General features: G+C 42.4%; 2 protein-coding genes across 33 annotated transcripts in view; both read right to left on the bottom strand.

Annotated features, from left to right (window-relative positions):
• Nucleotides 1–762: 762 nt before the first annotated feature.
• On the bottom strand, nucleotides 763–7,438 carry LOC124134517. 2 transcript variants are annotated; one of them, XM_046499362.2, is made up of 3 exons: nucleotides 6,844–7,438; nucleotides 4,059–4,153; nucleotides 763–3,140 (listed from the first exon to the last, which is right to left on the bottom strand). In XM_046499362.2, exons 1-3 carry the CDS (start codon nucleotides 6,880–6,882, stop codon nucleotides 1,361–1,363), a joined length of 1,914 nt encoding a protein of 637 aa, XP_046355318.2. In that variant the 5' UTR covers nucleotides 6,883–7,438; the 3' UTR covers nucleotides 763–1,360. The 2 variants fall into 2 exon arrangements, with proteins under 2 accessions (XP_046355318.2, XP_046355319.2); XM_046499363.2 differs by having other exon boundaries at nucleotides 7,249–7,438.
• Nucleotides 7,439–9,905: 2,467 nt separating this feature from the next.
• Nucleotides 9,906–27,485, bottom strand: part of LOC124134516 (multiple epidermal growth factor-like domains protein 6) — a 38,999-nt gene continuing 21,419 nt past the window's right edge. For 30 of the 31 annotated variants that reach the window (XM_048400348.1, XM_048400353.1, XM_048400351.1 and 27 more), the window contains 20 exons: nucleotides 26,663–26,777; nucleotides 26,301–26,332; nucleotides 25,051–25,277; nucleotides 24,428–24,482; nucleotides 23,984–24,126; nucleotides 23,214–23,301; nucleotides 22,921–22,991; nucleotides 22,760–22,796; nucleotides 22,201–22,298; nucleotides 21,810–21,929; nucleotides 20,741–20,892; nucleotides 19,484–19,619; nucleotides 18,895–19,038; nucleotides 18,529–18,622; nucleotides 17,815–17,888; nucleotides 16,717–16,851; nucleotides 15,971–16,096; nucleotides 15,163–15,311; nucleotides 12,472–12,607; nucleotides 9,906–11,624 (listed from right to left, as the gene is read on the bottom strand). In XM_048400348.1, coding sequence (XP_048256305.1) covers nucleotides 11,559–11,624; nucleotides 12,472–12,607; nucleotides 15,163–15,311; nucleotides 15,971–16,096; nucleotides 16,717–16,851; nucleotides 17,815–17,888; nucleotides 18,529–18,622; nucleotides 18,895–19,038; nucleotides 19,484–19,619; nucleotides 20,741–20,892; nucleotides 21,810–21,929; nucleotides 22,201–22,298; nucleotides 22,760–22,796; nucleotides 22,921–22,991; nucleotides 23,214–23,301; nucleotides 23,984–24,126; nucleotides 24,428–24,482; nucleotides 25,051–25,277; nucleotides 26,301–26,332; nucleotides 26,663–26,777 — 2,198 coding nt within the window. In that variant the 3' untranslated portion in view covers nucleotides 9,906–11,558. The remainder of the gene's footprint in view (nucleotides 11,625–12,471; nucleotides 12,608–15,162; nucleotides 15,312–15,970; nucleotides 16,097–16,716; nucleotides 16,852–17,814; nucleotides 17,889–18,528; nucleotides 18,623–18,894; nucleotides 19,039–19,483; nucleotides 19,620–20,740; nucleotides 20,893–21,809; nucleotides 21,930–22,200; nucleotides 22,299–22,759; nucleotides 22,797–22,920; nucleotides 22,992–23,213; nucleotides 23,302–23,983; nucleotides 24,127–24,427; nucleotides 24,483–25,050; nucleotides 25,278–26,300; nucleotides 26,333–26,662; nucleotides 26,778–27,485) is intronic. The other variant, XM_048400349.1, reaches the window with a different exon arrangement.

Below are 27,485 nucleotides of genomic sequence, written 5' to 3'. Positions count from 1 at the left end.
CGTTAGTCGCCTTTTACGACAAGCATAGTCGCCTTTTACGGCAAGCATGGGTTGCTGAAGACCTAGTCTACCCCGGAATCTTCACGGGTCTGAGAGAGAGAGGTTGTCAGTGCAGGTATGGATATAGTATTTACGTTGAATTACGTCTGTTCAGTACAGACACAGACACAGACATCAGCCCAAGCCTTTAAACGTTTTGGATACACGGTTTCAGAAATACATATTTTTTAACAAATGGTGCAATATAAGAAATAACATTTTCCATGCGTTTATACATGTTACATGTGTCTATGTATGTAAATGTAACACATAAAACCGATAATAACACAACACCTCTAAGTATGGCTAGTTTAACTGGAGTTTAACTGGAGTTTAACTGGAGTTTTCTAATAGGCAATTCACTATGGAACCAACTGTATATTACATGTGGATCTGAATGTTGTGTACCTCTCTAAATACAGGGACTATGAACAGGAAATGCGTATATGCATTTAATCTCACAAGGTAACAATGATAATGTTTATATTGTGTTACAGTTGATAGACAGCGATTTGGTCACTTGACACAGAAGTATTGGCTTACTAATTCTTTTTAAAGTTGATTTCTCTTACGGATATATTGAAATAATTAAGATCTATATGATTTTCATTTCCAATATGAAAAGTATAACTTTTTCCTTTGTGAAACAAACTAAACAAAACATCTGTTCAACAACGAAATTAGATTTTATTCTATAAGATGAACCGTTATGTACAAAGCAATGAAGAAATATCATCATGTCATTGCATATGGTTTTATTTTTTTTCTAAAAATGTTTTTTTGCAAGTGAAATGAGCATATATGTTGAAAGTTCCTGTAATATATAATATCATGAAATTTATATTTATCATTCTTTAAGATGTAAATAAATCCACCTATATTTGTAACACAAAAGCCATTAAAACTTTCGTAACATGTTTTATCAACACCATGCATAGTGTCCCAGTTAGACTGGTAAACATACCAAGACAACTTTACTGATTCAGTGCTTCATCCGTATTCATATATTATTCTTTCACATTCTGAAGAAACCTCAAGAACGTAACTGTCCGTGAATATCCGGATTAGAATTGATAGTTTGAGAGTCAATAACTGGATTGTTTGGTCCAGATTCGAATATTTACAGACCCCCGTCAATACAGCAAACAAGCGAGAACATAACTATGAAATTTAACTAATGACAGTTTCGTGATAGCCTGTCTTGTCCTCCCGTTTGCGACCATCAAAAGTCAAAGCCAAGGTCAAAGTCACGATGAAGACCAACAAAATTCCAGAATTGTGCTTTATGCATCGAAACAATGACATACACCAAGCTTGGTTTTTATGAATACCTCTTGTCGGGCTTTGGTTTGGGAGGTACGGGGGGTTTCACTGATTGCGTTCTTGCTGTTGATGTGTCAAGTAATGGTTCCTGGTAGTGTTCATTTTCTGCTTTGATTTCCTTTCCTTTGACAGGTACTGGTGGCTTTCTATGTGTGTCAGCTACAGTCATACCTTCGTTAACGTACTGGACAGCTTGCTCATTCAGTGGTGTGTCATCAGGTTTCACAATGGCTGATTCATCATCAGGTAGAATTTCAGCTGATCCTTTGAAGGATGTCTGTCTCTTGTATCCCGAAACGTTGTAGGGATGGGATTCAATAGCTGTCAGGTAACCAGAAAATCGCAACGGCTCAGCTTTCCAAGGCACCTCATGCTGTGAGCCGATACGTTCATGAGGAGCCATTCCCATGCCATATGAGATGGGTGTTCCCTGCTCACACAGTGAGATTGTATTTCCGGGACCAGGCTCATCTTCTTCTATAAATGAAGCATATAGGTTTGCCTGTGCATCCTTAATCTTTTTTTCAAATGACATTTCGATTCCCCTCTCATAGAAAGGATTAACAAAGTCATTATCATCAAGTCCTTCAGTTCTGAACGCAACGTTTTGTTGGTTAGGTTTTGATCCATGACGACTACGTCTAGATCGTGGCATATCATCTATACAGTCATAAAGGTGGTCCTCTATTATGGAATCATAATAATGATTCATTATAGTGTCAGCTTCATCTAATCGGTCATCGCATATTTCATCATATGCAACCGTAGTTTCTTCGAGCGAGATTGCACCTCCAACCTCCGCACCCGATAAGTTGCTTTTTGCAATCTCAAAGTCATCCTTGTCTGTGAGTCTTGGTACAGACGGGGGAGGCGCAGTAGGTCTACTATTCTTGAAGGACTTGCGGATTGCTATAGTCTGACATTCACGTTCCATAGGACACTTCTCTGATGACACCAGTGGTACAGCAAACGGTGGTGTTGGTTTTGTGGTAACCGCGTCCCTCTTCATTTGGTCTTTTCCAATGACCGCCTGTAGTTCTTCTATCCTTGCCTTTTGCATTTGTGAGGCATTCTCTGGAAGCCTCCTGCCTATTCGTGTCAGCCTTGGTTGTGTAGCTGGGAGAGGTGGCGGCCCCAAAGTAGGGCTCGTATCGTTGACAATAGATGCTGACAAGGAATTAATAGCAATACCATGTAGCGACGGAAATACATCACCCTCAAGACTGTCATCAAATCCATTTGGTGTTCCTGACAATAACGTTGTTTCTGTGGACGCGTTGGTGCCCTCTACTGTTTGTTGTTCGCTTGAGGAACTGCTTTTCATTCTAGGAACAGGGATCGGGCGTTTTGGCATGTCTTCACTTGCATCTATCCTTTCGCGATCACATCCATCGCCGGTTGAATCAGGTTTGGAGTACATAGGGTTTTCTAGTAAGTTCGTTGTGGTAGTTACCAATTCAGTAACATGCTGTGTGATCTCCTCATCTATCTCTGTCTGTTGTTCTTTGCTCTTCATAACATCAATCTGACTTTCATCTTCACGCGAATATCTAGCCTCGCGTAATAGTAACCTATTCTTGTCTTTCACACCGTCACGGTTGTTAATATCACCCCGCACTTGGTCATCCTTGTCCAACATCAGCCTGTCTCCAACTTCATCATCGTCATTGTGTATTGAGTGTTCAAGACCATCTTGATCCCTACATGCTGTTCCGTAATCCTTGAGTTGCACCATGTAATTTCGTGCAGGCTTTTTAAAACAGGATCGACATACCATTCTGTAAATACAAAGATTCAGTGTGTTTAGATTCGCTTTCCACAAAACTTTTGAACTTTGATCTTTAAGATAATCCGTCAGATGACCTTTAAGAACTTGACACTACGCTTACAACCCACTCTCATGATAGGGAAGGGAGCCTGGTAAACGTATCTCGGTTTCGATTCCTTATACATAGTTCTACAATCTGAACAAGACATAAACAAGAAACATGCATATTGAACACTGCAGTAAACACGATTCGTATATTTTCTATTACTTCCCTAATTTATTTTGACTACAAGCTAACGAAAGAAGGATATATTTCATCAACGAGTCACACAATTCGAAATGGTGATGAAGTTTCACTTTACGAGGAACTGGCCATTTGATATTCGGAGGTGGGTGGGGGGGGGGGGGGGGGGGGGTTGGGGGTTGGGGGGGGTGGGGGGGATGGGGATGGGGATGGAGGGGGGGGGATTTGGTTGGTTGGTTGGTTTTGGTTGGTTGTTTATCGCCGCACTCAGCAGTATTCCAGCTATATGACGGCGGTCTGTAAATAATCGAGTCTGGACCTGACAATCCCTTGATTGACATCATGCGCATCGATCCACGCAATAGGGACCATTGACATGCATCAACCAAGTCAGCGAGCCTGACCACCCGATCCCGTTAGTCGCCTTTTACGATAAGCATAGTCGCTTTTTACGGCAAGCATGGGTTGCTGGAGACCTATTCTACCCCGGATCTTCACGGGCAGGGGATTAGGTGGTGGGATTTTGTATCGCGATTAGATTCAAAACTATGAGCCTGAATATTCTGAAGCATAATTATATTTTCTTTTCTGTTAAATCCCAGCCGCCTCTCAAACCCACCCTCCCCTCCCCTCCCCTCCCCTCCCCTCCCCTCCCAAAAATCGAATGGTCGGTTCCTAGTTTACCTTAAACAACCATAGATGAGGATTATCAGCACTGCGGCCACGATCACTGGCCATACAGAAAGATTTGCAATCAGGAGACTCCTATTAATCTCCATCTGAAATGAAACCTTTGGTGATTAAATGGTACCGTTAGCAGAGTCATCACCTGGGCAGGGCAATATACACATCAACATTAAACTGTGTATGTGTGAGGGACTTCGGTTTAGCGCAACTTTGAGCCGTTTCCAGTCACAGCACACTCTTATAATGACACAGATTGATTCAGGTCCTAGATGGTCAGACTTTAGGGACTCACGAGCATGGGTACAAACCACACTTCATTAACAGGCCGAATCTGGGATTCGAGCCAACGATAACTAATGTCTGTGTTTTATATTTGCGGCCAATTAAAGCTAGATAACGAATGCTTTTATCGGGATTTAACACTGATGTCTGCTTATCATTGACCAATCAATCGCGAGTTAAAATGGTGTCCTGTTAAAATTGTGTCAAACACAATGGTAAATGAGGAAATCTTCTATCGAGAGTTAAGTCAAACAATGATAGATTAAGAAAGTTCTGTGGAGAGTTAAGTCATGTCTAGTTGTCAGGGGTCAAACACTGATAGATTAAGAAAGTTCTATCGAAAGTTAAGTCAAACAATGATAGATTGAGAAAACTCTATGGTAGTTAAGTAATGTCTAGTTATCAGGGGTCAAACACTGATAGATTAAGAAAGATCTGTGGAGAGTTAAGTAATGTCTAGTTATCAGGGGTCAAACACTGATAGATTAAGAAAGTTCTATAGAGAGTTAAGTCATGTCTAGTTGTCAGGGGTCAAACACTGATAGATTAAGAACGTTCTGTGGAGAGTTAAGTCATGTCTAGTTATGAGGGGTCAAACACTGATAGATTAAGAAAGTTCTGTGGAGAGTTAAGTCATGTCTAGTTGTCAGGGGTCAAACACTGATAGATTAAGAAAGTTCTATCGAAAGTTAAGTCAAACAATGATAGATTGAGAAAACTCTATGGTAGTTAAGTAATGTCTAGTTATCAGGGGTCAAACACTGATAGATTAAGAAAGATCTGTGGAGAGTTAAGTAATGTCTAGTTATCAGGGGTCAAACACTGATAGATTAAGAAAGTTCTATAGAGAGTTAAGTCATGTCTAGTTGTCAGGGGTCAAACACTGATAGATTAAGAAAGTTCTGTGGAGAGTTAAGTAATGTCTAGTTATCAGGGGTCAAACACTGATAGATTAAGAAAGATCTGTTGAGAGTTAAGTAATGTCTAGTTATCAGGGGTCAAACACTGATAGATTAAGAAAGTTCTGTGGAGAGTTAAGTCATGTCTAGTTGTCAGGGGTCAAACACTGAAAGATTAAGAAAGTTCTGTGGAGAGTTTTGTCGTGTCTAGTTATCAGGGGTCAAACAATGATAGATTAAGAAAGTTCTATGTTAATTAAGTAATGACTAGTTATCAGGAGTCAAACACTGATAGATTAAGAAAGTTCTGTGTAGAGTTAAGTCATGTCGAGTTATCAGGAGTCAAACACAGATAGATTAAGAAAGTTCTATGTTAATTAAGTAATGTCTAGTAATCAGGGGTCAAACAGAGATAGATTAAGAAAGTTCTGTGTAGAGTTAAGTCATGTCGAGTTATCAGGAGTCAAACAATGATAGATTAAGAAAGTTCTATGTTAATTAAGTAATGTCTAGTAATCAGGGGTCAAACAGAGATAGATTAAGAAAGTTCTGTGTAGAGTTAAGTCATGTCGAGTTATCAGGAGTCAAACACAGATAGATTAAGAAAGTTCTGTGGAGAGTTTTGTCGTGTCTAGTTATCAGGGGTCAAACAATGATAGATTAAGAAAGTTCTATGTTAATTAAGTAATGACTAGTTATCAGGAGTCAAACACAGATAGATTAAGAAAGTTCTGTGTAGAGTTAAGTCATGTCGAGTTATCAGGAGTCAAACACTGATAGATTAAGAAAGTTCTGTGGAGAGTTAAGTAATATCTAGTTATCAGGGGTCAAACACAGATAGATTAAGAAAGTTCTGTGGAGAGTTAAGTCATGTCTAGTTATCAGGGGTGAAACACTGATAGATTAAGAAAGTTCTGTGGAGAGTAAAGTCATGTCTAGTTATAAGGAGTCAAACACTGATATATTAAGAAAGGTCTATGGTGAGTTAAGTAATGTCTAGTTATCAGGGGTCAAACAATGCTAAATAAGGATACCATCGCGAGTTAACAGTCGTGTCGTGTCTTTAACAAAATCATATACAGAGGAATTAACAACTATGAGCATTTATGAACGTTTTAAAGACGATGTTGATTATTTTGCTAAAATGTATATTAAATTGACATACCGTGTTCGTTCGTGCCTCTCGGAGATATATCTCTGTAAGACTCGATAACTGAATTCGTACAGGAAATATTTTGAGTGTTTTCCGTGACTCACAACTTCCCTTTGTGGCTGTATGCCTTCAGTAAGTTAATAAGTTTTGTTTTAAAGCCGCTTTTTGCAGTATTTCACTTATATCAAAGCGCGTCGCCTTGATGGTAAGGAACCAAGAAGTGATGGAAGTCTCGGACGTTTACCGTTTTGTTGAAACCCACAAGACGGATTTGGTACTGACAAACCAATAACCTTAATCAGGGTGGATTCGAACCCACGATATACAAATTCAAGGTTACTATAAAAACCAGCAAGAAACATACCATCTAAAACAAACCTCATTAAGAAATCCATACATAGGAAATATTCAATATGAAAAAACTATACTATCGTGATCATCCACATACCATTATTCCGGCGAATATGGTATTCGACCCAATGCTCATCGGATCCTGGCACGGTTAAGGGACGCAACCTTTTGACAGTGACTTGCGTCGTGAAAGGTGACTTTGTCTCCCGTTCACCGACGTAATTAGAACATTTACTCTCAGGCAGGAGGGATGACTTCGACTTTCCGATGGTTAACTTCCGATGGTCGAGCAATTTTCCTGCAGCATCAGCCCCTTGCGTCTACATTTCAAAGCCCCTGAGGTATAATGAGCATGCTCTTTCTACGACTTCATACGACTCAAAAGCTTTTTGATCAAAGTTACAACATTCACGGCCTCAATAAAGCTATCAAAAGCTTTCATGGTAGATTTGTGGGGGACATGTCCAAAATGACAAAAATGATGTCCGATGCAGTTCCTTACTTTGACTTGTACCATTTGTTCCCGTTTTTTTCGGGTGAACACTTGACTTGACTTTGCATCTACTTTTGACGGGTGCCAACGGAAGGGAAGAATAGGTTGACTTCTTCGCGAGGCCCTGGTATGGTCACTGTTTAATAATGATTCATAAACACATGCTCATGAGATGGTCGGAAACGTACAATCGACTCTGCTTTCAGCAGAGATTTCCTATTACTATCGAAAGGGTTTTGTCGCTTTCATATACATTAGCAAGTATTGAAGTACAAACAATACAAAGGTCATGAATAAAAAAGAATTGCAACAAAGATTATTTCCTGTATGAAAATAAACAGTTTATAGATCTTCTTTTGTGTTTACGACCTTGGGTCGACATGAACGCTCTTGTATAGACTTACTTCCTTGTAATGAAACATGTTACAATCGTGAACTCTGTAATTCGCGCGTTATTGTTTTTGTGTCATTTTCCGTTCCGCATCTATTTGAACAGTACATGTACCAGGTCCTGCATTTCATGTACACTCAAGTGGGTACTACTGATCTCGCTAGTCCGGAAACACCGACGGACATTGCCGATTAGGGACGTATACATATAGTTACATATACTTATTATGGGCATTCATTGCATGACCTGGGGCGGTCGAGTAGCCTAGTGGTTAAAGCGTTCGCTCGTCACGCCGAAGACCCGGGTTCGATTCCCGACATCGGTACAATGAGTGAAGCCCATTTCTGGTGTCCCCCGCCGTGATATTGCTGGGATATTGCAAAAAGCGGCGTAAAACCAAACTCACTTACTCATTGCATGACCTTGTTCATATTACAACTGCAGCGGTTGTTTAGTTAAGTCGACGCGATCAAGCCCTTCTCCTGTTACCTCCTGTGCAATATAATCTGACGGATGTGACAGTAAACCAAAATGTCACCCCTGGCAATTCGGCTATTGGTCAGAGTGTACATGTGCAGAACATGGGCCTGTAGCAATGTGGGCCGCGACAAATAGCATTCGAAGTATTATCATCTATCATGGCTACTACATACATGTGTATGTTTGCAATATGAAAACTTGTCCCTGTAAACATAATTGTGAAGAACCTCATTCCTGTCAATAATTGGGCCGTCAATAGGAGAATGGCTGTGCGATCCTTACCCGCGAACAGTGGAATGATGACATGTATGTTTCGTTCGTTCTGGCCTCTATGCAAGTGAGACAGGTTTTGCTTTCCTTGTATCTATAAAAGAATATACATTTCTGAAAGCGACAACTACGACTTGACTTTGTGTTTGAGGAAACAGCAACATAGGCAGTGTTAATATGCATAACATACAAGGTGACAGAGGAAGGAGGTCAAACATCACATGACTCCTAATGATCCTTAACGTCCTCAACACGAGCACTGCGTCATCTGTTACCTTAAGGCAGAACAGAAGAAAAGACCTTTATTACTCCCAAGGCTATCTGTACATAGCATGTTGAGGATTTACAGATTAGAGTAATAATGGCTGCCAAATTTCTTTGAATGTATCCATTACTTAGTCAATTTAACAATAGTTGACAAGTTTATTTATTTAACATATGATTGTTACATTGAAAAAGCTTGATAAGTTTACGCATTGTGGATGGACAGGGAAGTTTATCCGTATGCATTCAAACATAAATGAAATTCGTCAGCAATGTCCTCACTATTACATAGAGTGCTTTTCTCATCCCCTAAGAGTGTATTGTGCAATCTTCCACATACGATGGGTAATAATGACAAGATGTTCAGAACAATAACAAAGATATTCATAGTAGTTTGGGGTAAGTATGTTTCCAGTGCCATGTTATCATTTATGGCTTTGTAGAATATCGCTTTGCCTGATGAAATATTGAAATATCAGTCCCAATTGAGTTCCAATTTTGTAAAAATGTTTAACAAACATAAACCACCTTTGGCGCATATTTTAGCAGTGAAATTATTATACACAATATTAAAAACTAAGAGTGATATTTTTGTAAATTTTCCAGATAAAATTCTTGCCCAGAAAGTAATGACTCTTAACATGGCTGTAATGTACAAGGGTTTGTGACACTATGTCATGTTTCGGGTCAAATGTGTCCATAAACTTAAAATAGCAATAACGACAACTTAGCTCGTCATCGGCAGTAAATATAAAAGCGACAAAACCATTTCAATAATCATAAGACATCTACCGGAGGAACCGTTAGGAATTTCATGTAAATATGCATCACATACAGCGTTACAGATGAATGTTAAGTGAGTGAGTTGGGTTTAACGCGCTGTTAACAGTATTCCAGTTGTATCACGGCGTGTGTGGGAGGAAAGCCCTGAGTGATGCAGGTCTCAGACATTTACCATTTCGGTGAAACCCACGAGCACGGGTTTGGTGCTGATAAACCTAGAAACATAATCGGGGCGAACCGGGATTTGAACCCACAATCATAGGTTTCTGGCGTGCCCAAGGGACGCAACTCTGCACAGGGAATCGCGGCGCCTAAGACGACAGGGCCACCCGTGCCCCCGGTGAATGTTAAGAAGGAAGAGGGTTAAATATTACAAATGACCCCTGATAATCCTTACAGGTGTTCAAATTCGCCACCGTTTAACTTTGGTATGCATGACGTTCCAACCCACGCAAAAAAAAAGTGAACAAAGCAATACAATATTATCATATTTGTTTTATTTATTTAGACAAAGGCAACGAAACTGAAAAAAAAGATATACAAACGTTTTATATTACTTTGGTGGGCATCAAACTCCCTTTTACACAGAACATATCAATGAAATATAAAAAATATAATGCATGTGTGCCATTCATAATAACTGTGTGAATTCTTAAACTTTTTCTTAAGGCTATAGATGTTAATCTAAAGCCAACTATAAACACATTTTTTAGGAAAAGTGTACAATGTACAGTGTGTTGATAGCTTGATATTCATGCTCACACAAAGATGTATAAAATTCAACGTCTGCGTGAAATGTTATCTAAATAAGTTTATTTGAACGCACAATGCAACATAAGTTTGAGGATAAAAACCATCAAATAAAAGGATATAATAATATAATCTCAAAAGTGGAAGAAATTACTAAAGGTGTATCGAAGAAACAAAACAAACATAAACGTTATTGAATAAACTAAAACACAAACATATCTTATAAGTAATGATATTAATACATGACATGAGAGATTCATTTACATCATACAGTATAAATAAGCAAAAAGTAGTGGTTTAATGACTTGAGTCAAGTTTGCTGGGATGCCATTTGGCAGGGTCAAACCGCATTTAAGAAAACACGTCCTACTTCGATGTGAGTGAGTTGGTCGTGTTTCCCTGCTTTCAATAGTATGTTGGTTATATCACGGCGCCTCAGATTAGGGAGAAAGCCAAAGTGATGTATACCACTGTGGTGAAACCCATGAGCACGGATATGGTCCTGGCAAACCAAGAATCAAAGTCTAGGATTTCTGACACGCCCAATTCATTGTTTTGTTTCAGACACAAACACACAGACACGAATTATGTGAAACAGTCAATAAAAATATATATAGAATACAATTAATGGAAAACAAGAAATATTATCCCCTCAAGTCTATACATTAATAGGGGTCTGTCGGTTAGTCTAGTGGTTAAAGCGTTCGCTCGTCACGCCGAAGACCCGGGTTCGATTCCTGACGTGGGTACAATGAGTGAAGCCCATTTCTGGTGTCCCCCGCCGTGATATTGCTGGAATATTGCTAAAAGCGGCCTAAAGCCATACTCACTCACTCACTATACATTAATAGGAACTTGATTAAAAAAAATTATCATACAGAACCAGAACATAAAATGTTGATTTTCTCATTAATTATCTGTCGACCATCAAGTATTCATGGTTTATGTTTTTGTTTTTAAAAGTCTTTGATGGGTTTTCACATGCAAAAAGAAACTCTTATGCAATAACATTTACTATCCCCAGCATGTCATTGTAAATAAAAGCGACAAAACCCTTTCCACATTCATAAGAAATCTCTGCCCAAAACGATTGTACGAATCCGACTTAAGAACAACTAAATGTTCCGTATTTGAAATATGTCTGCTGTGTGTATCTCTACTCGTCATAAGTGAACCTGTATATCAGACCTAGGCATAAAAAAGGAAATTTGTCCAATCTAGAAAAGAGTAACAATACATGTTTATTACAACAAACATTACTAAAACAGAATTAAAAAAAGGCCAAAGGTTCAGCTTGAAACAAAACCATCGCTGTACATAATCACGTATGTGGCATTGACCTAGTACCATAAATGCCATCTCTCATCTCTCATGAAATATGCTATTTCCCCTTCCATGGTCCTCTCAGGTACTCCATCATAATATCATGGCAAAATCTGTATTGTTCCTGAAAAAAACGAAGTGCATTTGTTATATATTATTGTAAAAAATAAGAAATTCGAGTTTCTATATATACAAGAAAGGTTCGAGTGCTATGCCTCTGTCCATTAACAAAGTATAACATATGCCACTTCTAAATCCCCATCAAAGAAAATTATGTAAGAAAAATTATTAATTTGAAAATATTTAGACAAACTCAGAATATAACGTTTCAGCACGTGTAACGTACAGATATATACAGGTCAAAATTAATCAAAGAAGCCCCAATTCTTCCATGTGTCTATAGTTAATCTGTAATCGGGTGTTCTTTAACTTCTTTTGAGTAGTATATAACACGAACACTAGTACTCACTTGGGAGTTACAAACAACAATTGGATACAAACAGCCTAAAACAAAAACAACTCCACTCTCATTGTCTATTGTGCGATATATTTTAACGCAATATACATTGTGAGAATGGAATGGATTAGTGATCACGCCCCTTCATTGTCCTTCGTTGGAGACTGCTTTCCCTTCAACCAAAACGCAGGGAATTACATCAACGAACCCCACACGGGTGACAGAAGAATACTTCTCATCGGAAACGGATTATTTTGGCATGTATTGTCTTGCATATCAGGGATACAGTAAACTACGATTATAACGAACACGCTTATAACGAACTGACGGGTATAACGAACTTACTTTTTTGGTCCCGACTATTTGCTGTAGCTATGCTGTATATATGTTTATAACGAACTACGGTTATTACGAACTAAAATTAGTAATCCCTTTGAGTTCGTTATAACCGTAGTTTACTGTACTTCTCTTTGGGTGACCTTTACGTGACGGTTCTAGAAAATAAACCTATTACCATGGTGGGTATAACCTGCGGCCGGACATTGCGAGTGGTTCTGATGGCCCGGTCGACTGACACAAGCTGTGCAGTGAGGACATGTTCTTGTATAGAGCTGACCACAGAGAACAGCCCGCACCGAGTTGCTCCATCCCTGAAAAACAATCACAAGAACTATGTGTATTGTGAAGTACAGTGGAAGTTGTTTTGTTCGTTTGCTTTTTGTTTAACGCCGCTTTCAGCAATATTCCAGCTATATGATGGCGGTCTGTCGTGTTTGGACCAGGTAGTCAAGAGATTTACATCATGAGCATCGGTCTACAAATGTTTACCATGTTTACCTGCACTGACCCAGGACAGGGGCCGTGTTCTAACCCCATGTGTACCTGCACTGACCCAGGACACGGGCCGTGTTTTAACTCCATGTGTACCTGCACTGACCCAGGACAGGGGCCGTGTTCTAACCCCATGTGTACCTGCACTGACCCAGGACAGGGGCCGTGTTCTAACCCCATGTGTACCTGCACTGACCCAGGACAGGGCCGTGTTCTAACACTCTGTGTACCTGCACTGACCCAGGACAGGGGCCGTGTTCTAACCCCATGTTTACCTGCACTGACCCAGGACAGGGGCCGTGTTTTAACATCATGTTTACCTGCACTGACCCAGGGCAGGGGCCGCGTTCTAACACCATGTGTACCTGCACTGACCCAGGACAGGGGCCGTGTTCTAACACCCTGTTTACCTGCACTGACCCAGGACAGGGCCGTGTTTTAACTCCATGTTTACCTGCACTGACCCGGGACAGGGGCCGTGTTCTAACCCCATGTGTACCTGCACTGACCCAGGATTGGGGCCGTGTTCTAACCCCATGTGTACCTGCACTGACCCAGGACACGGGCCGTGTTCTAACCCCATGTGTACCTGAACTGACCCAGGACAGGGGCCGTGTTCTAACCCCATGTGTACCTGCACTGACCCAGGACAGGGGCCGTGTTCTAACCCCATATGTACCTGCACTGACCCAGGACAGGGGCCGTGTTCTAACCCCATGTGTACCTGCACTGACCCAGGACAGGGGCCGTGTTCTAACCCCATGTGTACCTGCACTGACCCAGGACAGGGGCCACGTTCTAACATCATGTTTACCTGCACTGACCCAGGACAGGGGCCGTGTTCTAACACCATGTTTACCTGCACTGACCCAGGACAGGGGCCGTGTTCTAACACCATGTGTACCTGCACTGACCAAGGACAGGGGCCGTGTTCTAACATCATGTTTACCTGCACTGACCCAGGACAGGGCCGTGTTCTAACCCCATGTTTACCTGCACTGACCCAGGACAGGGGCCGTGTTCTAACACCATGTTTACCTGCACTGACCCGGGACAGGGGCCGTGTTCTAACATCATGTTTACCTGCACTGACCCAGGACAGGGGCCGTGTTCTAACCCCATGTTTACCTGCACTGACCCAGGACAGGGGCCGTGTTCTAACACCATGTTTACCTGCAATGACCCAGGACAGGGGCCGTGTTCTAACACCCTGTTTACCTGCACTGACCCAGGACAGGGGCCGTGTTTTAACTCCATGTTTACCTGCACTGACCCAGGACAGGGGCCGTGTTCTAACCCCATGTGTACCTGCACTGACCCAGGATTGGGTTGTGTTCTGACATGATGTTTACCTGCACTGACCCAGGACAGGGGCCGCGTTCTAACACCATGTGTACCTGCACTGACCCAGGACAGGGCCGTGTTCTAACCCCATGTGTACCTGCACTGACCCGGGACAGGGGCCGCGTTCTAACACCATGTGTACCTGCACTGACCCAGGACAGGGGCCGTGTTCTAACCCCATGTGTACCTGCACTGACCCAGGACAGGGGCCGTGTTCTAACCCCATGTGTACCTGCACTGACCCAGGACAGGGGCCGTGTTCTAACCCCATGTGTACCTGCACTGACCCAGGACAGGGCCGCGTTCTAACCCCATGTTTACCTGCACTGACCCAGGACAGGGCCGTGTTCTAACACCATGTTTACCTGCACTGACCCAGGATTGGGTTGTGTTCTAACATCATGTTTACCTGCACTGACCCAGGACAGGGCCGTGTTTTAACACCATGTTTACCTGCACTGACCCAGGACAGGGGCCGCGTTCTAACACCATATTTACCTGCACTACCCAGGACAGGGCCGTGTTCTAACCCCATGTTTACCTGCACTGACCCAGGACAGGGGCCGCGTTCTAACACCATGTTTACCTGCACTGACCCAGGACAGGGGCCGCGTTCTAACACCCTGTTTACCTGCACTGACCCAGGACAGGGGCCGCGTTCTAACACCATGTTTACCTGCACTGACCCAGGACAGGGCCGTGTTCTAACCCCATGTTTACCTGCAGTGACCCAGGACAGGGGCCGCGTTCTAACATCATGTTTACCTGCACGGAACCAGGACCAGGGCCGCGTTCTAACCCCATGTTTACCTGCACTGACCCAGGATAGAGGCCGTGTCTAACATCATGTTTACCTGCACTGACCCAGGACAGGGCCGCGTTCTAACCCCATGTTTACCTGCACTGACCCAGGACAGGGCCGCGTTCTAACCCCATGTTTACCTGCACTGAACCAGGATAGAGGCCGTGTCTAACATCATGTTTACCTGCACTGACCCAGGACAGGGCCGCGTTCTAACACCATGTTTACCTGCACTGAACCAGGATAGGGGCCGTGCTGGAGTTCCACTGTCTGATGTAATCCAAGAGAGTAAGGAAATGAACAGAGCTGCGAGGAAGATCGGTCGATTTCCAAGAATCTGCTCGAAACAGAGTTATCTCCCTTGTTTCATTTGTACCCTGTCAGAGGAGATAAACGTTTCCTTAAAGGTTATACAGGTGCACATATATTTACATGGTCAACTTAATGGTATATTTTTGGATTTTTTTAAGAAACGAAGGCATTATCAAACTTTATTTACAGATGTTCGAAAGTGACGAGCATGAATATGAAATTTATTTTCCTACTTATTGAAAACATTTTTTTCACCTTTTTTAACAGGCTATTGTAACTGGTGGCCAGAACGGTCCGGTTCACCTTTAAAAACGCGTGGTATGCGTGGTTAGATCGACTCAAGAGGAGGCTCAAGTAGCCTGTGACTCTGCAGTAAAGATGCTTTACTATCTTGCAATCAAGCATCTTCATCTTGCAATGGGGGGCACGGGTGGCCCAGTCGTCTAAGGCGCCGCGATTCGTTGTGCAGAGTTGCATCCCTTGGACACGCCAGAAACCTATGATTGTGGGTTCGAATCCCGGTTCGCCCCAATTATGTTTCTAGGTTTGTCAGCACCATACACGTGCTCGTGGGTTTCACCGAAGTGGTAAACGTCTAAGACCTGCATCATTTCGGGCTTTCCTCCCACATTAAGCTGACACGCCGTGATATAACTGGAATACTGTTAAAAGCGGCGTTAAACCCAACTCACTCACTCACTCACTCATCTTGCAATGGCCTTACCTTCATTGAATACTTGTAAACCTCTGTTCGAAATCCAGGGTGATTTTGACGCTTGATGAACGATACAGCAAAGGGCCCATAATTGCCTGGCTTGCCCTCTTCAGCCCAATACACAGCACAGTCTCCCTGTCAATACATCATAAAGTATCATAACCATGGCTAGCATTGTTCTGGTTTCCTCCTCTGTGATTAGGAGGAGGCACATGAATATAATTTGACGTTCCCAGTGGATCTTAAATGGCGCTTATCATACCTTTACTGAGATGCGAGAAATGTAATGTATGTCGTCTTATCAGCGACAGGGGGGTTAACGTCGCATTCAAGATTATTGCACTTTTATAGCGGCGTTCATGCACGTGTGTGTGGCTACTTGTACTATTCCCGACTAATGCCGATTATATAGCGCTTGCCTAAAGAGATACCCCACTCAGACGCAGTGTACTGAATCCGAGCAGACCAGTGACAACAAGTACCGTATTTTGTTATGACGCAGCTGGGCATCGAACAACCTGCCTCCCGCTCTGCGGGTAAACCCTCTATCTACTAGACCACGGAAGCAGTCTAGTCATTTCATGATCACGCATTACTATCCTACGATTAAGATTAAATAAAGCGGCAATGCCCTTTACATAATCATAGGAAATATCGGATAAAGGTAGTCTCCATTGTACGATTCCGACTGTACCATAAGCGTTACTAAAAATTACTGACAAAATACCTATCCTATACCAACGTAAAACCCATACCGATGCATTCTCTTTATAATCATCCAGTACCACAATGCCTGAGATGCGGTAGTCGTGGATGAGGCGCCAGATGTCCACCACTGTAGATGGCATGGGTGCCTGGGTCAAGATGAAGGCACGTTGCTTCTTGTAGGACTGGACACACAAATATAGAGCAATATTTCGGAGAAACAAAACCAAGAAGAAATATTAAATCAACGTTTTTTTTATGAAATACATTTTTCTGCTTCATCGAGGATGATTTTTCTTTCTATGCAGTTACATGTATGTATGAGTCTGTTGGACGATTCAGGCTACATCATGAGCATGTGCTTATGAACCAATATCAAATAGACAGTGAAAAGGTCAGCGTATCCTGCCACACCAGTGCACATGCCACAAACACATGCAAAGGCAAGTCAAGAGTTTACCTGACCAAACGCGAGAACATAAACAAGGAAATGCATCGGTCATTTTGGTCACTGATGCGTCAAATGTGGAAGAAGGGTATAGCGAATACTTATTGTGGTATTTGGATCTACAAAAACCAATCTATTGAAACGCACAAACATGTTTCTAAGCACCAGAAGAAGACATTTGGTCCCTACTTCGGCTGATATGTAACCATGTGGTGATGTATCGACTCCTAGGTAGACCTCCGTTTTAAATAACTGTTTAATGTGTCAAGAGGTCTGTCAGTATCGTGACGCACTGTCATCAGAGGAAAGCTTGTTTGTAAGAGATCAAGGTGAGGTGAGGTGAAATTGGGTTTAACGTCGCGTCCAAAATTATTGCACATATATAGCGACGTGCATGTACGTGTATGTGTTTGTGTGGCTGCTTGTACTAGTCCGGACTGATGCCGATTTATAGTGCTAGCTCACTGAGATACCATGCCGCAGTTTAACATGAATACCCCACTCAGACACGTATACTAACTCTGAGCCGACCAGTCCTTGCTTTAACCCCTTAATGCCCCTTAAAGCGCCAGACAGGGTAACAACAAGTATCATCTTTTAACGTCGAACCCCGGACTTCCGCTCTCCGGGTGGACGCTCTACCACTAGACCACGGAGGCGGTCTTGTTTGTAAGAAATCAAATAAGTTAAACAGTATTACCGGTACGAAAACCGCATTAATGTAATCTGTTTGGCCTTCCACTTCAGTTGTCAGGAGAGGTCGATCACTGTCATCTGTGAAAGAATCATATTTCTGAGAAATATGTTGCAAATTTTTAATGCACCCAGGTAAAGTATTGTAGAGTGTTGTGCTGGGCATGATAGAATGACTTCGGTGTAGGACCACACAAGAGGATATAGTAATCCAATAAGCAGCTGTTAAAATGTTAGATGACTTTCTACTGTTGTTATAAAATTAGATCCCGAAAACATAGGTGCCCGCTCGCCAGACAAACCGGCAAACCGATATCAACGTCACATGGAGGCAATAGATAAAAGCATCACCTGTCTGGACATCTGCCAGTTAGCAGATCTCACCATCAGGACCCTCAGTGTTCAGAGAGTGAGTCATACAATTAAAATTATGTAAGCAACATTACATTGTTACATTATGTTAAAGTGTGTTAGCTTGTACTAGCCCGCACTAATGCCGGCTGAATAATGCTATCCCACTGAGATACCATGGTGTAGTTTTACATGGACACCCCACACAGACACAGTATACGGACTCCGAGCCGACCAGTCCTTGTGTTATTCCTTAATAGGCAGGGTAATAACTATGGAGGCAATATAAAAGTGATTAAACAAACAAAACCTATATACAAATATTGTTGATACATTTCGAAAGTTAAATGAACATGTAAAACAATAATACCTGGGTATAGTGACTGTCTCCTATTTTTCTGAATGTTTTCAGCATAGCGGGCTACAGTTGCAGTGACTGCAGGTCCTGGGCAGCTGTTCAGTTTCTGAAAAATAGTTATCAAGTACCCATAGCACAAGTAACCATCATAGCTTATTGTATTTCGAGTCCATTTTGGGCCACCGTGTATCACGGGCGTAGCACATATAATCTTCCCGAGACAAAGGAGTTCACTTACTATAAAAGTTCAGTTTTGCCTCAGGAAGATGAGCAGATATCGTATTAAGCAGACATGCAGCTGATATTACATGTAAATTTCTGTTCAAAGCGGCATTAAACGAATGTATCACACTTTCTTTCGTTTTCAGAACTACAAACCTCAAATCTTGCCGCCATGCCATTGTTCCCGTCAGTATCTCTCTGTTGTTGCTTGTAAACGTTGCCAAACTCTGCTGTTGTTACTGCCGGCGTCGTGTACGCCAGAGCGTCCAGCACACAGTCGTGAAGAAACACATACTGGACCTAACGGCCAGACAAATACAATTACTGATGTTAAGTACTGCAAATTCGTGTCGTCACCTGCACACCACAACAGTTAGTCGATGATCTTGGCAGTGTTTATTGTTCCTTGTTATATTTAAATATAAAATAAACGCCAGAGAATAACCAACCTCGATTATCTGACGAAACAGAATCTGTTTGGTGTAAAAGGCAAATAGAGGTTAAAAATTATGAATGGATCACGGATTGTCAGTAATGGCACCACGTGTTCGTGAAGAGTGTAAGCATGTCAAATTCCAAAGTTGCCTTAAAGTTATATTGTAGATAGAACAGTGTGATGCTTTTCTTTTTTTTGTAATCTGATCAGGCACGAGTTTATGTCAAAAGTTACAGCTAGAGTTGCGGAAGGTAAAGCTCTTGACAGATATACAACTGTGACCATTCCATCATGGAATGTAATTATTACCTTTGTTTGGACCATCTTAAGCCGCTGCGTCCTTAGTTTCCACACGCATGCGTACACATCGACGCTTCCCTGCTCTTCCGCTTCCTGTAGCAGATAGTCCAGGGAGATGAGTGTCCCTGTGCGTCCCACTCCCGCGCTGGACAGGGACAACAAAAGTGGGTCGTTACTGTGATGTCAGCGTTGTAGGGGCCCGCATTATTATTACATCAGCGTGTCAGCAAAGGTAGAATGAACACTCGGAGGCGTTTACCACAACCCACGAGCCAAGGTATAGTGCTGACAGACATATACGACCATAAAGTGGATCTTGAATTCGAATCACCGCCTGGCGTACACTGACTCGCTAAGGGGGGCAACTCAGCATATAACATCATTGCACTTGCGGGGGACACCAGGAATGGGCTTCACACATTGTACCCATGTCAGGAATCGAACCCGGGTCTTCGGCGTGACGAGCGAACGCTTTAACCACTAGGCTACCCGACCGCACCTCATTGCACTTGAAAACGAATTCACTTAGGAATTGTTAGTATCTTTACATGCATCCGCATCCGTAGTCTAGTGGGTGGAGCATCTGCCCGAGAGTGGATGGAGATGGGTTGATCCCCAGGCCCGTCATACCAAGGGACGTCAAAAGATGGTACTTGTTGCTACCCTGTCTGGCGTTCAGAATTAAGGGGATAATACACTGACTGGTCGGTCAGTATAATGTGTTTGGGTGTGATGCACTATAAAGCCGCCATTAGTCAAAGTAGAAGTCCTGGAACCAGTAGCATCACACTCATCACACGTGCAATATACGTCGCTGTATAACTGCTATAGTCTTGAACGCAACGTTAAACCCCATTTCATTTATAAAACGCTTTCAGTGAACATCCTTTCAAATATACGACTCTATGATGGCTGATGGAGATCAAGGGTAGATTGAGATAGTGTGAGTGAGTGAGTTGGGTTTAACGCCGCTTTTAACAGTATTCCAGTTATATCACGGCGTGTCAGCTTAATGTGGGAGGAAAGCCCGAAGTGATGCAGGTCTCAGACGTTTACCACTTCGGTGAAACCCACGAGCACGGGTATGGTGCTGACAAACCTAGAAACATAATTGGGGCGAACCGGGATTCGAACCCACAATCATAGGTTTCTGGCGTGCCCAAGGGACGCAACCCTGCACAGCGAATCGCGGCGCCTTAGACGACTGGGCCACCCGTGCCCCAAGTTTGAGATAGGAAACGGTCATGTTGACCAATGTTGACCTACCTGCAATGAACGACAGTTGGTCCCTTGTCAAAATCACAGAATTCTCGAACAGTGTTTCGCAACATTACAAGCGACATGGGGTACTTGGGGACGTCTTTGTCAGGCCAAACAGTGTAATGGATGTGCTTCACTTGCTTAGAAACGCCATGTTTCTGAAAGCAAAAGTACATCATCATCATAATCATCATCATCATCACTGTCATTACTATTTATTATTACCTTTTAGTAACATACAACAATTCTGTCACCCTTGTAACAATGACGCATTAAGTCATATGTATCGTCAAGGTGCAAGTGTGGAGCATTCTACGTCATATTACAGAAATACTGTTCAAAGCAGTGTTAACCAATTCAGTCATGAAAAGGGGTATTAAAGGAGTCATCAGGGAGGTGGTTTTGAACTTATCTGCGTATATGTGTAGAATAAAAGAGAAATGGTCCTCTTACAAATCCTAATGAGCGACACAGAGGAAAAAGTTAAAGATTTGTTATTGTATTTGAACATGTTTTGTTAAAAGAGGCATGATACAGTGAGAAAGCCCTTAACGGCACAAAAAAAATCGTATATGGGGTAGACGGTATTATATTATGTTCTAATTTGTTGTTTTTTGTTTAAGGCCGCACTGAGCAATATTCAAGCTATATTACAGCGGTCTGTAAATCATCGAATCTGGACCTGACAATCCAGTGACTGATATCATGAGCATAGATATAGGCAAAAAGGATAATGAAGACAGGCATCAACCAAGTTAGCGATCCTGACCACCCGATCCCGTTAGTCGCCCTTGCGACAAGCATGGGTTGCTTAAGACCAGTTCTAACCCGGATCTTCATGGGGGAGAAAAGCATGGGTTGCTGAAGACCAATAATTATTATAACCCGTATCTTCACGGGTGAGACAAGCATGGGTTGCTGCAGACCATTTCTAACCCGTTTCATGGGTGAGACAAGCATGGGTTGCTGCAGACCAATTCTAACCCGGATCTTCACGGGTGAGACAAGCAAGGGTTCCTGCAGACCAATTCTAACCTTCACGGGGGAAACGGTATTTAAGGATTGTATGACTCACTCTCTGAACACTGAGGGTCCTGATGGTGAGATCCGCTAACTGGCAGATGTCCAGACAGGTGATGCTCCAATCTCCAAACTCAGACACGCCCTTGTCAGGCCAGTACTGATGACATCTCTCCTATAACACAAAACACAGTACAGCAATACGTACAGGTCTCTACACAAACATGGCTGTTTGGGCGTTGCTGAGGCAGGGGCGTTAAAGGCTCATTACATATGTGTGTTATACCTCCTGGCAGGAAACAGTCCATTTTTCGGGAACACTAATATCATCACTGTTTGATAGTGGTTCATAAAGACATGATTATATTCGTACTTTTAGCAGAGATTCCTTATGATAATAGAAAGGATTTTGTCGATTATAGCTATCAATATGTGTTTTAGCTCACCCTTCCATCTTCCATGACGTTGGCCAGCATGACGATGGCAGGACATTGGTTCTCCCACACCATCTCCCAGAAGTCAGTCACTGTGCTGGGTAAGGGGCCTGCAAATGTATCAGTTTCATATTATTTACATAAGCAATCATTAATTAATTCCCATTCAGTAGTTTTGCACATGTTTTGAAAAGAGTGAGTGAGAGAGTTGGGTTTAACGCCGCTTTTAACAGTATTCCAGTTATATCACGGCGAGTCAGCTTAATCTGGGAGGAGAGCCCGAAGTGATGCAGGTCTCAGACGCCTAGCACTTCGGTGAAACCCACGAGCATGGGTATGGTGCTGACAAACCTAGAAACATAATCGGGGCGTTCGGGGATTGGAACCCACAATCAGGTTTCTGGCGTGGCCAAGGGACGCAACTCTGCGCAGCGAATCGCGGCGCCTTAGACGGCTAGGCCACCCGTGCCCCTTGTTGGAAAAAGATTTTAAAACATTTTTATGGATGCAACAACATGCAATGTCTGATTGATACGAGTATATACATTTCATTTCAATATTATTCACCAACCTTGAGCGGCGATGTACTGTCGCTTATTTGAAGGACCCTGTGTAGAAACGAAATGAAACTTGACACTTGGATGGATATAAATTATTAAAACATTTTCAAAGTTGAATATAAGCAACAGTGTTGCATCTATATATGTTTTACCAGTAGAGAGTAGGCCTTACGTTAATGTAGCTGGCGTTGATATACCCTCCCATGGTGCTCTTGGTTTTCAAGCATACTCGGCTGTGGTCATCTGGAACATTCAAAGAGGATTCCATGGCCTGTTACCAATTCACAACGTTTATATTTCATCTATTCCATATTAAGATCTATGCATAAAGTTTTATGATGTCCAAAACTATCCAAAAGACTGTATGTGTAAACGTACAAATAAATCTGCTCGACTGTCAAGAGCCCGCACCGGTTCGTCTCAACCCGACTGGAATATTTGAGTAGAACTTATACGTATACCTACATGGGTATATTCCCTTGAACCTGTTCTTGACATTGTTTTCTGGGATAAGCGCAACATTATGAGAGGCTGAGAGCCCTTGGGGGAACTCCTGAAATATATAATTAGAGAAATACATGTAGGTAATATAATCCCTTTAGGATTCTAGTGCGGAACAGACCCCCGGTTCCCGTGAATAATGAATATCAGAGGAGCCGACTAATGAAGACGGGGCGTTTACGTTGGGAACATGATCTTGTGCCAAGGTATCCCAACGATGTGGACGTTTGCTCATGCTATCAACCACTGGTCTGTCCACACTGGTTTATTTACAGGTCGCCGTTGTCATAATGTCAATGTCAAAGCAGTCCAATAGGAATGCGAGAACATCGGAATGGACATTATTTTCAGATAACTGAGTTGGGAATGCGAGAGCCGAGAGCCGAACGTGGAATTCACGGGTATTTCTATGATAATTACATCATGTTGATCAATTGCCTTCCAGAGCCGACAAGGAATATTAATATTGTTCATGGGGGTTCATTAAAGTCCTTAAAGCGAGTCTGTGAAAGGGTTTTTATGCCGCTTTTAGCAATTTTCAAGCACTATTATTATTGCTAGAATAATCAAAAGCTTCTTTTTTTTTTGAATCTAAGGAGTACGAGTGTGGTGCTGGCAAATCAAGGGTGATGACCACAGTCAATGCGGGATTCGAACCCATAGTAAGTTTCATAGGAAAGTCTGAGCGTATCTATGAATTTTAAAATACTAGAACACCATCAACTGAAACATACGCTGTATTCTTTGTCGAAAGTTTTTTTCTGGGATTTCTTCTGAGCAAGATAGGTTTGAAAATCCTTGACTGCGATCCGAGATGCAGAAATATAGATCTCGTTCTCTTCTATGGCCAATGCATCGTCTTGTTCAGTGGTTGCTTCTAGGATGAATAAGAGGAATTACATCCAACTACAAACCTTTGTGAAAAACATCAGATAAAATTCTAAAGGAAACTAATTGGATTGACATGTTAATATTAATTTACCGTTCATCCCATTGAAAAGATTTCGAAATTTTTACATGGATGTATATATTTTTCATCAAAACTTTTCCTATGATATTTCAATAATACTTCTTATGATATAGTCGGGATCGCCCAACGGACTTTTGACAGCGATTCTTCTGATTATGGAAAAAAAATTCTGCTTTTATTATTGATGTAGTTTCCCGAGGTTTACTACCTTTGTGTCTGTCCTTGGGGTCGTCCTCGCATCCGGCATCTGACATTTGGCCCACCTGGAGAGATTGTGCCATGAACATATGTAATAGAATTACACCACAAACAATGTCTTGATTTTAAATACTATCTGAATTTGCATTGACACTCATATATAAACACGTATATTAATGAGTTAAAGAGCTTGATTTAACGTGTCGCTGTGAACTTTATATCAGTCATATTGAGCGTGTCGGTTTGATGTAGCAAGAAAGTCCAAAATAACACAGTTGACAGTGGACAATTGACTTCCCTGTGCATGTGTTTATGACAGGTGCCAGATTACGCAGGTGGGGCAGGATAGTTCACCTTTTGCGAACACCTGGTGTCATCACTATTTGATAGTGATTCAAAAACACATTCTCATGATATTGTCGGTAAAGGTTCCTTGTGAATAAGGAAAGCGTTTTGTCGCTTTTATTCATATGCCGCTTTGGTTAAATCGTACAGCGCTAACAAGACTACGGATCATAATAAGTACGAATCACAGCTGCACACCAAACTGCCCCGCTTTCGGCCCTATGGAAGTTTGCAAATGTAACAGATGACATACTAGTAAGCACCACCATGGACATCGACTACACTCACCGTCGGATCTTCGAACATCAACGATTTCTTCAGAGTAACTCGCCTTTCTTTATGCTGAAAGAGACGTCCTCTCATTGAGACGTTCTTGCTGGACTCTCCTCCCGATGTTGTGGCCTTTGGGACGCCTTTAAGTGGAGACGGGCCGTTACGACTACTAAGACTTGTCTCCTGGGTATCGTCTTTGCCTGCTTGACGACGTGGGGCAGCGACGTCGCCGGCGTTGATAACTTCATGTAAATATAAAGCGTATACTAGATGACGCTTCCTTTATGGAATGATCGTGCAAATATTGAAGCCCTATATAGCAGAATATGTTTGTACGGAACAATGGCATTGACATGGCTTACACTATATACGACCATGTCGGCGATGAAATCATACGTCAGAGCTAAACTATACGTCAGTGACATACTGATGAAGAGAACATCTGAGAACATCTGGTTTATCTACATGCACATATATTGGGGTATCTCCAAGAATGTATGAGGCAATGCAGAAGTTTAGGCTCACATATTGATATTATGCACATTGCACCTAAGATTTTTACCACGGCTGATTTGTTTTTATCAATATGATTTTTCATGTTCCGATTCTATTTCCGATGTTATTAAAGTTATTTTTCATCCGATAAAACTAATACGAAAACCAACTTGAATAAATTGATATAACATTACACTTTCCCAAAATAGGAAAAGACGCATGCTCTCTGCATGTCTTTACATTCAACACTTATACGCCCATACGTATTGTACAACTGTTGACCCCAGTCATCTCGCCACATTTCTCTCTCTCTCTCTCTCTCTTTCTCTCTCTCTCCGCCGCTCTCTCTCTCTCTCTGTGCCGCTCTCTCCCTCTCTCTCCGCCGCTCTCCCCCCTCTCTATCTCTCTCTCCGCTCCTCTCTCCCTTTCCGCCGCTCTCCCTCTCTCCCCGCCGCTCTCTCCTCTCTCTCCGCCGCTCTCTCTCTTCGCTCCTCTCTCCCTCTCCGCCTCTCTCCCCGCCGTTCTCTGTCTCTCTCCGCCGCTCTCTCTCTCCGCCGCTCTCTCCGCCGCTCCCTCTCTCCGCCGCTCTCTCCCTCCCCGCCGCTCTTTCCCTCTCTCTCCGCCGCTCTCTCCCTCTCTCTCCTCCGCTCTCTCTCTCCCTCTCCGCCGCTCTCTCCCAACTATCTCTCTCTCTTCTGCTCTCTCTCTCTCTCCGCCGATCTCCCTTCCTCCCTATCTCTCTCTCTCTCTCTGAGAAGAAAAAGTGTTACCATGGCCATTTCTCCACCTCATGAACGGCTCCCTGAAACACGAGAAGGCACGTAATCATTTTTACAGTTACTGATCTGACCATTTCCATTACTTCTCTTTAAATTTCCGTCGACCGAAGCTGTGGACACGGTAACAATTACGATTAAATAGACACATTACACAATTTACAAAATAAATACAAGCGACAAACCCTTTCCATAATCATACGCAATATACACTGTCTCATTTAAATCCGATATATAAAATGTTAAACAATGTTGCAAAACGGATTTCGTGATTTGTCTATGGATATGATTAAAACACATGACAAGTATGAACGATCATGACATTACATCATGTTGCATGACCAAGTACACATTACCTGAGGAACAAGAAGGCCGCGGCTGCCATGACAACGATCACAAGTATGGCGAATGCAGCGACAACATGGAACATCAACTCGCTCTTGAAAAAATCAGCCTTTCGCAGCCCTATTTCTGCATGAGGAATAGGCAAATGCTTGACGAGGTCACACACAATACAGCCGATGTTGTGTCCAGGTAGAAGAATTCTTAATGGCTGGTTTGTTTCTTATTCAGAGAGAGTTGTGACGCTTACAACCCTCACAACCCTTACACACTTTACTCTCAACCCTGATATATACTGAACCGCAAAAGAAACGTCACCCCAAGTAACATTGCAGGACAATTTGTCATTTAAATATCTTTGTAATTATTGTCAAAGTTTCTAAAATTTAACATTACCTTGTCCGGAAAAATGAAATTTGATGATGAAAAAACAAAGCAGATGACAATAAAACCGATCGCCCAAACGCATCACGGCAACGGCCATGGTAACTCGATGCATATGAGTTCCGTGCAAATTGAAATGCACATAAGTTCCCCCATTTTTGGCCCTATAAAAATCCACCCAGATCGGATAACATTTTCGTTATTGAATTGTTACCACATGGCAAGAAATCGGCGACACCAAGCCCTTGGATGATTGCAAGCTTGACCCATATACAGGCTCCAGCAACGGCACCAGACCACCAACACTACAGATGACGGACCACGTAGTGGAAGACCAAGGGTCACCACCCGACGTCAGGATCGTCAGATCGTGCGACAGCATCTTCAAGATCGCTTTGTTGATACTCCGGAAAATGCTCGACAGACCATTGGGACACACCAGCGACACATAAG

The sequence above is a fragment of the Haliotis rufescens genome, unplaced genomic scaffold, assembly GCF_023055435.1.
Source record: "Haliotis rufescens isolate VD_foot unplaced genomic scaffold, xgHalRufe1.0.p SCAF_2, whole genome shotgun sequence".
Classification (NCBI taxonomy): Eukaryota; Metazoa; Mollusca; class Gastropoda; order Lepetellida; family Haliotidae; genus Haliotis; species Haliotis rufescens.
Note: the sequence above shows the minus strand (reverse complement) of the source record. Positions and strands in the feature narration are given on the sequence as shown.

Excerpts from the sequence above, each read along its gene's own strand:
- LOC124134517 (XM_046499362.2), bottom strand. The coding sequence starts at position 6,882 with ATGAGCATTGGGTCGAATACCATATTCGCCGGAATAATG. Across the intron at positions 4,154-6,843 it reads CCATATTCGCCGGAATAATG|ATGGAGATTAATAGGAGTCT; the intron begins GTATGTGGATGA and ends GTTTCATTTCAG. Across the intron at positions 3,141-4,058 it reads CTCATCTATGGTTGTTTAAG|AATGGTATGTCGATCCTGTT; the intron begins GTAAACTAGGAA and ends TTGTATTTACAG.